General features: G+C 44.2%; 1 protein-coding gene across 1 annotated transcript in view; it reads left to right on the top strand.

Moving 5' to 3' along the window:
- Positions 1–28: 28 nt before the first annotated feature.
- Positions 29–9,771, top strand: part of LOC101550549 (peroxisomal trans-2-enoyl-CoA reductase-like) — a 32,505-nt gene continuing 22,762 nt past the window's right edge. The window contains exon 1 of the mRNA XM_055122578.1: positions 29–204. Coding sequence (XP_054978553.1) covers positions 81–204 — 124 coding nt within the window. The 5' untranslated portion in view covers positions 29–80. The remainder of the gene's footprint in view (positions 205–9,771) is intronic.

Below are 9,771 nucleotides of genomic sequence, written 5' to 3'. Positions count from 1 at the left end.
TAGCCCGGCCCACCTTGGAAAGCTCTGGTCCACAGTAGCACTCCAAAGACCTGCACTTTGGACCAGGACTCTGCGTGGCGATGAACTCTTTGGTTCACCTGAAGAGCTGCCTGGCAGCCGGCCTGCTGCAGAACAAAGTGGCCATCGTCACCGGCGGGGGCACGGGCATCGGAAAGGCCATCGTGACCGAGCTCCTACACCTGGGTGCGTTAGCAAGACCCCTGGGCCGGGGCACCCGGAGGAAGGGGGGCAGCAGAGACCCAGGCTAGAGTGACCTGGGTGGGGCCTGTGAGCCAGTGGCCTGGGATGAAGCTATCCCTGCAAAGCCAAGGACAAGTTGCTCTGATTGAAACAGGGGGCAGAGAAAAGAGATTTCTTTCTAACAATGTATGGATAAGGCTTCCGGTGGAATTCATTGCAGGTGTTCATTTAAAATGATCTATTCTCTGTAGTTGTCTCATTGTGGGCTGGAGCGATAGCACAGAGGTAGGGCGTTTGCCTTTCACGCTGCCAACCCGTGTTCAATTCCTCCATCCCTCTCGGAGAGCCCTGAAGCTACCGAGAGTGTCCCGCTGGCATGGCAGAGCCTGGCAAGCTACCCGTGGCGTATTTGATATGCCAAAAACAGTAACAAGTCTCACGATGAGAGACGTAGCTGGTGCCCGCTCGAACAAATCAGTGTGCAACGGGATGACACAGTGACAGTGTCTCATTGCAGTGAATGGATATTTGTAAGTATAATATACAGAAGGTTGTAACAAATAGTAGATTTATTTCCTGTAATCTTCTTCCATCTCATAATCACAGCAAGAATATTTCCTCTTACTCTATCTTGAACATTGATCTAAACTTAGTAAAGAGATGACTTTGTAATCATAAAACAAAGAAATCACAGGGGGAAGAGATATTGTCTATAGGAATATATCAAACAGGTTTTTCAATATCTGATCAACAAAGTTTTTGCTCCTTAACAAGATCATATAGAGTGGAAGTCTACGGATTGATATGTTAATATTTATACAAATGTTTTAACTTTTGACTTTGCAATCTGTGAAATATTTGTCATCTTTTCACCAATCCTTAGATGTCAAAAGGTTGAAGGGCACTTACGTAAATCATTGTTGAGTTGAAAAGCAATAAATAAAGTTTATAGTCTCACGAAGAGAAAAATATGTACAATAGAGAAGAAATTTAATCTGTTCAAGACTCTCACAAGTAGACAAGGAAAAGATCTGCTCATCTCAAAAACAAATTAGGTTAATAATATGAACCAAGCAATTCTAATCAGGGACTACTTATGAGAAACTGATCAACTTTATTGCTTACAAAATGCAAAGTGAAACATAACAAGATGCCATGCTTTTCCAATAAAATTTCTATATTGGGGAAAATGTCAGAGACAATTTAGGGGTAAGGTGCTGGCCTCTATGCTGTGATCTGGTTAGATCCCAGCATTACATATGATTGTTGAAACACTTCTAGGAATTCCTTCTGGACACAGAGTCAGGAATAGCCCCTGAGGACTACAGGGTGTGACCCGAATACCTCATTCCCCTAGTTATCCTTCCCTGCTCTGACAAAATAAAATAAGAAAAAGCCTTCTGGCAAGCAATTTGGGGAAAAAAATCCAGTATACTCTTTAATTAATTAATTAATTAATTAATTGCTTTTTGGGTCACACCTGGCAATGCACAGGGGTTACTCCTGGCTCTGCACTCAGAAATTACTCCTGGCCATGCTCAGGGGACCATATGGGATGCTGGCAGTCAAACCGGGGTCAGCGTGTGCAAGGCAAACGCCCTACCTGCTGTGCTATCGCTCCAGCTCCCTAATCCAGTATGACTCTTTATAACTTAAGAATCCCTGTCTAAAGAATTTAAAGAGATAACAGAAACTAACACTGATTTGAATCCACATTGTAGTATTAAGTAACGAGCAGTTAAGAAGTCTAAATATTTTTAAAAGGAAATAGCAAAATCAATAGTGCCCCGTTATGCTGCTGTTTAAACATCTTGCCATAGAGGCAGGCAAGGGTGGGGATGAGGGGCAGGAGGGAAACTGGGAACACTGATGGTGGGAAAAGTAATCTGGTGAAAGGATGGGTGTTGGAACATTATATGTCTGGAACCCAATCACGTAAATTTTGTAACTGTATATTTCACTTAAACATCTTCCCATTGAAGACTTTATACAGAAAAATGTATGCTATATAAGTGAAAAATCAAGATTCTAACCCAAGCAGAGCATTAAAATTTGATTGTTAATGCCAATATGCAGAAGGATGCATATATGTTCAGTTTCTGAATATGTGCAATATATATTCAATATATATACAGAAACTTCATAGCAGCAACTTTTTTTTTGTTATTATTTGGGACCCCACATCTTCTCATGCTCAGAACTTACTCCTGGCTTTTTACTCAGCAATCACTCCTGACCATTTGAAGTGTCGGGGATCGAATCCTGGTCAGGCACATGTTACAAGGCAAGCACCTTACCCTCTGTACTATCTTTCCAGCTCCCATTTTTCTGAAAATGATTTGAATTATGGGTAGCTTAGATTGCTTTACTTTTCCTTCTTTGAAATGAATATGTAAGTTGCTTTTGCTTTGTACTTCCAATGCCTAGCATATTGTCTGAACTAAAGACAAAAGACAGAGAGGCAGTAGAGGGGTGTGTGTGTGTGTGTGTGTGTGTGTGTGTGTGTGTGTGTGTGTGTGTGTGTGTGTGAAGCGCTTAGGGAAAAGAATTATTAAGGCTTCTGGGGTGTGTGTGTGTGTGTGAAGTGCTTAGGGAAAAGAATTATTAAGGCTTCTGGGTGTGTGTGTGTGTGTGTGTGTGTGTGTGTGTGTGTGTGTGTGTTGGTGGGGAGGGCATGTTCTTGCCTTAGAATGCTAAACTGGTTCCAGACGGGGGCTGGAAATGAACAAGAAATGAGACGACTCAGATCCTGGGTGGGGGTGTTTTTTATCTGTACCCCAGCCTTCTCCAAACCCTCTGGCTATGTGCAGACTGTCCTGGCCCAAACAGGAGGGCAGAACTTGGCCCTGTGTTCCCAGGCTGTGGGTGGAACATGGCACAGCACTTCTGGAGGTGACAGGACATGGGGGTGGGGGGAAGTCTTGGGCAACAGTATATCCTCTTCCCTGCCTCCTGCCTTCTGGAGTCCGAAGTAATACCACTGCCAGGGTTTTCCACAGCCTGCCCTACCTTCACTCCCTCCACTCCCTCCTTTGTTTCTGACAATTTGGACCACTCTGATCCCAGGGCTCTGGGCCCGGGCTTGGGAGAAGTTCTGGAAACAAGAACTCCTGAAGCCAAAGCAGAAGGTGACTGCTAGAGCTGAGATAGGGCGTCCTGCAGGGTCCAGGAAGGCTGCCTGGAGGAGGGAGCTCTGCCAACTGTGGCTTCCCCCCACCCTTCCCTCCTCTTGCTGTGTGCGGTGCTCACTTATTTGGTCGTGGTACTCTCTGGGCGCTGCTGTGGAGCTAAGACAGTGCTCCCTGGGGGATGCTCACGTCTTTTACATGCAGTGCTTGCTGGAGGCTGCACCCTCTGGTCACCCGGCTGTGATACTCTGGAGATCATAAACTTTACAGACTGGAGCCGCTGGTGCCAGTGGGAGGCTCCAGGGATAGGATTTGGGGCCTCACACTTGGCAGGCTGGGGTGTACGGAGCCCTCTCCCCGGCCTCTCTTCCTGAGGTTTGAGGAGGGGTGAGGCAGGTGACAGCACACTAGGCAGAGTGAACAGCAAGCAAGAAGGCGAGAGAAAGCACAGGGGTCATGACTGATCCCAGCGAGGGGGCAGGGAGACAGGGTGAGCAGTGAGAGAGGTGATGTTTGGGGGGGGGGGTAGGACCTGGCTCTTTCTGGCCAGATCTCCTTTCAGAAAGATTCTTGAGAACTGAGCCCTGGGGGGCCCGCCAGGGCGGGGCCTTCGAGTGGTGCTGGGAAAGAGGCCCAGATGTCAGACACTCAAAGGGGTGGAAAGCCTGGGGCTTGGTGACAAATCGGAGTGATGGGGGACCAAGCCGGCTGAGGCGTGAGGAACTAGCAAATCGACTTGCGGCTTCCAGACTGCAGAGCCGACTGCCTGCTTGGGCCTTTCTCTCCGCTTGTTCCCCAAACCTCCCTCTGCACTTGGCAGTGCTTCTTCTAGTCACTCATCTCAGAAAAACGCCACCTCCGTCCCTCTCGCTGCGCAGACCTGCAGCCTGGTGCCATCTGGGTTCCCTCCCGCCTTGGCTGAAGCTCTTGACCCAGCCCCTCTCCCAAGTGTGTCTTCGGCCCTCTGCTCTTCCCCTGGCTGCCAGCTGGCCACGCCTGCACATTTGAGGCGTCCTCTGACTTCCCCACTGCACAGTACAAGCCATTTTCTGGACTTCCAGAAAGATCTTCTAGTCTTCTGAGATGTTGGTCCTCTGAGTAAATCTTTAAGCACAAAATCTACAGTCCTCCGTGTAGCCTTCAGGCACTTGGACCAGTGCCTGCCTGCAGGCTGCCGTGTGGGCGGGATACTCTCGGTAGTTTGCCGGGGCTCTTCAAGAGGGACGGAGGAATCCTACATCCCCTCTCCTCCTGGCTGACATGGTCCAGCCACTCTTGGTCTTTGCTCCTTGAATGACCGCCTGCTTCTCCTTCAGATGCTAGCTTAAATGTCATCTTGGATTGGAGAGGTAGTATAGGGGTCTAGGTATGCCTAGGTCATGCCTTGTATGCTGATGACCCCAGTTCAATCCCTGGCACCACGTGGTCTCCTGAGCACCACTGGGGCAGCCCGAGACAGAATAGCATACAAAATAATTTGTGTACTATTTTTCATCTTCGTACTAAATATCTAGAAATCCTGATATATAATGGGATAATTTTAGAATAACTAAAATTTAATAAAGGGAAGTGCTAAGTACTGATAATCTGAACTCATTAAAAGGATTGACTATCTTGAATTAAGGAATTTTCTCTATTCAGTTAACAAAATCCAAAGATGTAGGGAGAAAAAACATGTGAAAATGCATATGCAAATCGTGGATATTCATTTTTAGTAGGATAATGATTCATTTCCACACCTTAATTAAAGAGACTGATGGAAAATGATGACCCATTCAGTAACACATGGATTTGTGCTATAGGATAAAATACAAAGACATTCAGCAAACTCTGAATTACAGAAATGCAAGAAAAATTTTTAGCATATCTATGCCCCATACAATATTCAAAACATACCATACAACTAAGTTACTTAAGTGTCTTATTTCTATTTTGTTACTATGAATTGAGTAACCCTAATATAATGTGAATATCTAAGAACTAAAGTTCAAAGAAGCAAAGTGCTAAGTACTGATATTCTAAACTCATTAAAGAAATGAACTATCTTGAATTAAGAATGTTTTCTCTATTTCGTTAATAAAACCCACAGACATAAGAATTTTAAAACTTGCAAAAATGCTTACACAAATCTTGGCGATCCATTTTTAGTCAGGACAATCATGATGACAATCGCCGCTCCATGCTTATTCATCCAGGATTTGTAAACTGCAGGATACAAAAAGATAACTTTACTAGTCCCTAGTCATTTTCCTGCTCCCTGTTCCAGCACACTGCTTATTTAATAATTTTTCCATTTACACTTTGTTTTGTTGTTACTGGAGCGATAGCATAGCGGGTAGGGCATTTGCCTTGCATGCAGCCCACCTGGGTTTGATTCCTCTGCCCCTCTCAGAGAGCCTGGCAAGCTACCGAGAGTATCCCGCCCGCACGGCAGAGCCTGGCAAGCTACCTGTGGCCTATTCGATATGCCAAAAACAGTAACAACAAGTCTCACGATGGAGACGCTACTGGTGCCCACTCGAGCAAATTGATAAACAACGGGATGTCTACCCACTGCGCTATCGCTCCAGCCCTAAAAAAATAATAAAATAATAAAATTTATAAGATGATATAAGCTGTCCTTAAGCAGTGCCAGGAGCATCCCATGAGTATGAGAGCAGGGAGCAACTCCCAGTTACACTGGGTAGGTCCTATTCCCCCCTCCCCTGAAAAATAAAATAGAAATGGAAAGAGAAGGGGCCACTATGACAATGATAGTTAGAAATGATGGCTCTGGACAAGAACTGAGAACTGAAATGAGGTAAAGTGATATACATGAGATAGTACTACAAACCACAGTGTCTGAAAAGAAAAGAAAATGAGAGAGAGAGAGAGAGAGAGAGAGAGAGAGAGAGAGAGAGAGAGAGAGAGAGAGAGAGAGAGAGAGAGAAGAAAAGTGTCAGCCAAAGAGGCAGGCTGAAGGGGGCTGGTGGCAGGAGGGAAACTGGGGACATTAGTGACTGAAAACATACAACATACACTGGTCAAGTAATGGTTGTTAGAACATTGTAAGACTGAAACTCAATCATGAACAACTTTATCACTGTGTCTCTCACGGTGATTCAATGTTGTTTTTTTTTAAATTGCTTCAAAGCCAGAAAAAGACAAAGAAGGCAGAAGACATATTTTTAGAAACACCGCATGCCAGATAACAATAGAAGGCCTTAAAACACATGTTGTGGTGCTAGAGTTGGGGACGGTGGGCTGTGAATCTAGACACTTTACCTTGTGTAAATGAATTTCCAAAATAATGGCAAAATAGAGACATGTGCCCACACATGATACTAACATCACTGCACAAACACTAAAGAAAATCCTTCAAATAGGAGGACAATGATACTCGGTGAAAAGACACTACTGAAAGATGAAAGAGAACCACAAATTACCATGATGTGTCCGTGTAGGTTTTCAACGCTTTGTTCCATTCCCTCATTTTGAGTGTGTTTTTGCTTGTTTGCTTAAGGGGCAAGAGTCACATCTGGCTTTGCTTAGGGCTAATATTGGCTTTGTGCTCAGGGATTCCTCTTGGCAGTGCTCAGGGGACTACCTGAGGTGTGAGGGATCGATTTCAGGTCATATATGTGCAGGAAAAGTGACTTATTCTCAGGTCCATATTCCATTCTCTTTAAGAAGCAGTGATTATTTAAAATAACAATGATAACACATCTTCTAAAATAACAATGGTGGCACACTTTTGAGGGGGAGGGTGTACCCAACAGGTGAGCTATGTCTAAGGGGCTGTATATCCTGGGTGTTGGCACAGTCGCTGGCCAGTCACCCAGAATGAATTTGAAGGAGGAGTGAAGCTGCCAGCATGTCCTGGGGTCTCCCAGCCTCACAGACCATCACCTGTAAGAATGCTGAGAAGTTAAAGCTTTAGTCCTATGTTCCCGAGTAGTGTGTTCCTCTAAATATAACCAGAGCACAGGTCAATAAATATTTATTAAACAAAACACACAGTTCCACCGTCCATCTTCCGAGACTGCTTTATACTTGTTCATGTATTTACACATGCTGCTGACAGAAGAGGGACTTTAAGTGGGTATGAACATTCCACTTTCTTGGGGAGTGAATTATTCCTGCCAGGGTTTAAGAATCCTTCATTTAAAGTCTCCATTTACTACAAGACAGAAAAATAAACACTCGTTCTTCGGGAATACTAAGGTGATTTCAGCTGACTTTGTTCAAGGTCTCCAAAGAAGAGATGGCAAAGAGAAGCAGAAAGGAGTCATGTCACTGTATCACTGTATCACTGTTGTCCTGTTGCTCATTGATTTGCTCAAGCAGGCGCCAGTAACGTCTCATTCGTCCCTGTCACATTCAGGGTCAGGAGAATGAGGCCCATTATTGTTACTGTTTTTGGCATATCAAATACACCACGGGTAGCTTGCCAGGCTCTGCCGTGTGAGATTCTGCATCGCTCTCTTCCAGGAGCTTTGTATTATAGTCTCTGGATCTTGGCCATTGATGAGATTACCACGGTCATGTCAACTATTTAAAAGAGAACTCTCATGTTAAATGATCCTTGATGGCTCTCTTAATCCTGAAAGCTTTGAGCACTTTACTAATATGAGAGAGAAAGAGTGATACGGAGTATTATAAGGCCATTTTCTTTAATAGTAGAACTTTTACTAGGTACACACTTAAACTAGTTACAAGGAATTGCAAAGAATATTGATTGCAATGCTTGGTAAGACATTAGAAACATGTTAGATTTTTCTTGAGTGGGACTCGGCCCAGCATTTTGCTCAGGGCATACTCTTGGCTCTGCGCCCAGGGACCACTCCTGCCTATTCTCAGGGGATCGGTCCTATGGAGAACCAGGGACAAACCCAGGTGAGCTGCATGCCAAGCAGTCACCCAGATCTCTATACTATCTCTCCAGCTCCCATTGCTTATTATTAACTAAATAAATTCAGTTTCTGATATTTTGCCAAGCATCGCAATCTGTATTTCTTGCAGTACCTTTGTACCTAGTTTTACTGTATAATTAGTAAAAAGTTCTAGCAGTAAAAGAAAATGGTCCTTTAATACTATATCTCAGTCAATCTATTTGTATCACTGTATCACTGTCATCCCGTTGTTCGTCGATTTATTTGAGCGCACACCAGTAACGTCTCTATTACACTCAGCCCTGAGATTTTAGCAGCCTCTCCTTACTCGACTTTCCCAATGATTGGAGGCTTTCTCAGGGTCAGGGGAATGAGACCTATCATTACTGTTTTTGGCATATTAAATACGCCACGGATAGCTTGCCAGGTTCTGCCGTGCAGGCGGGATATTCTCGGTATCTTGCTGGGCTCTCCGAGAGGTATGTATATGTCTTTTACTGTGTTTTTGAATATGAATACACCATAGGAAGCTTGCAAGGCTCTCCCATGAAGGCAATAAACTCTTGGTAGCTTGTCAGGTTCTTCAAGAGGGAGAACAAGGCTATTACATGTCGTGCGGCCGCAAAGCGGCCAGGCGCTTCCAGGAGCTTGGTCTTACAGTCTCTGGATGTTGGCCATTGGTGGGATTACATGGCGCCGGGGGCAATTTGTGGGTGTGAAATATAAAATTTTTTTATAAAGTTTAAATATAAAATATATGATATTTTATATAGAAATTAAAAGAAAATATTTGATTTTTACTGTAAGTTCTTGAAACCTGAGATTTAACATAGCCCTAGTCTCCATTTTTATGAATCAGAGTCTTTTCTATTCTTTATTGCAGGTAGGGTGTTTGCCTTGCATGTGGCTGACCTAGGTTTGATCTCTGGCATCCTGTATGGTCCCCTGATGACTACCAGCAGTAATTCCTGAATGCCGAGATAGGAGTAACCCCTGAGCATCACTAAGTGAATGTTTCTTAAAAAGTTTTTTAAAAAAGAAGGTGTCTATTTTAAAGCTATTACTATCTTCTATACTTAATAGAAGATATTCTGTCATCAACTTGGTAGTCAAAGAAGAGCTTGTTCTATTTTTATATTATTTATATTATATTATAGGGGGACTGGAGCGATAGCACAGCGAGTAGGGCATTTGCCTTTCACGCAGTCGACCTGGTTTTGATTTCTTTGTCCCTCTCGGAGAGCCCAGCAAGCTACCGAGAATATCCCACTTGCATGGCAGAGCCTGGCAAGCTCCCAGTGGCATGTTTGATATACCAAAAACAGTAACAACAAATCTCAAATCTCGCAATGGAGACATTACTGGTGTCCACTCGAGCAAATCAATGAACAATGGGATGACAGTGCTACAGTACTACAGAATAGAGGGGACTGAGTACAGATACAATCATATAGGCCCCTGTGTAGCTTCTGCTAACTAGCAGGAGAGACTGGTATTCCCTGATGGCTTCTTAGTTCTGTTTCTGCCACTTAAGACAGGTTGTGACTCTCTCCACAGGTTTTTACATGACT

The sequence above is a fragment of the Sorex araneus genome, chromosome X (assembly GCF_027595985.1).
Source record: "Sorex araneus isolate mSorAra2 chromosome X, mSorAra2.pri, whole genome shotgun sequence".
Lineage (NCBI taxonomy): Eukaryota > Metazoa > Chordata > Mammalia > Eulipotyphla > Soricidae > Sorex > Sorex araneus.
Note: the sequence above shows the minus strand (reverse complement) of the source record. Positions and strands in the feature narration are given on the sequence as shown.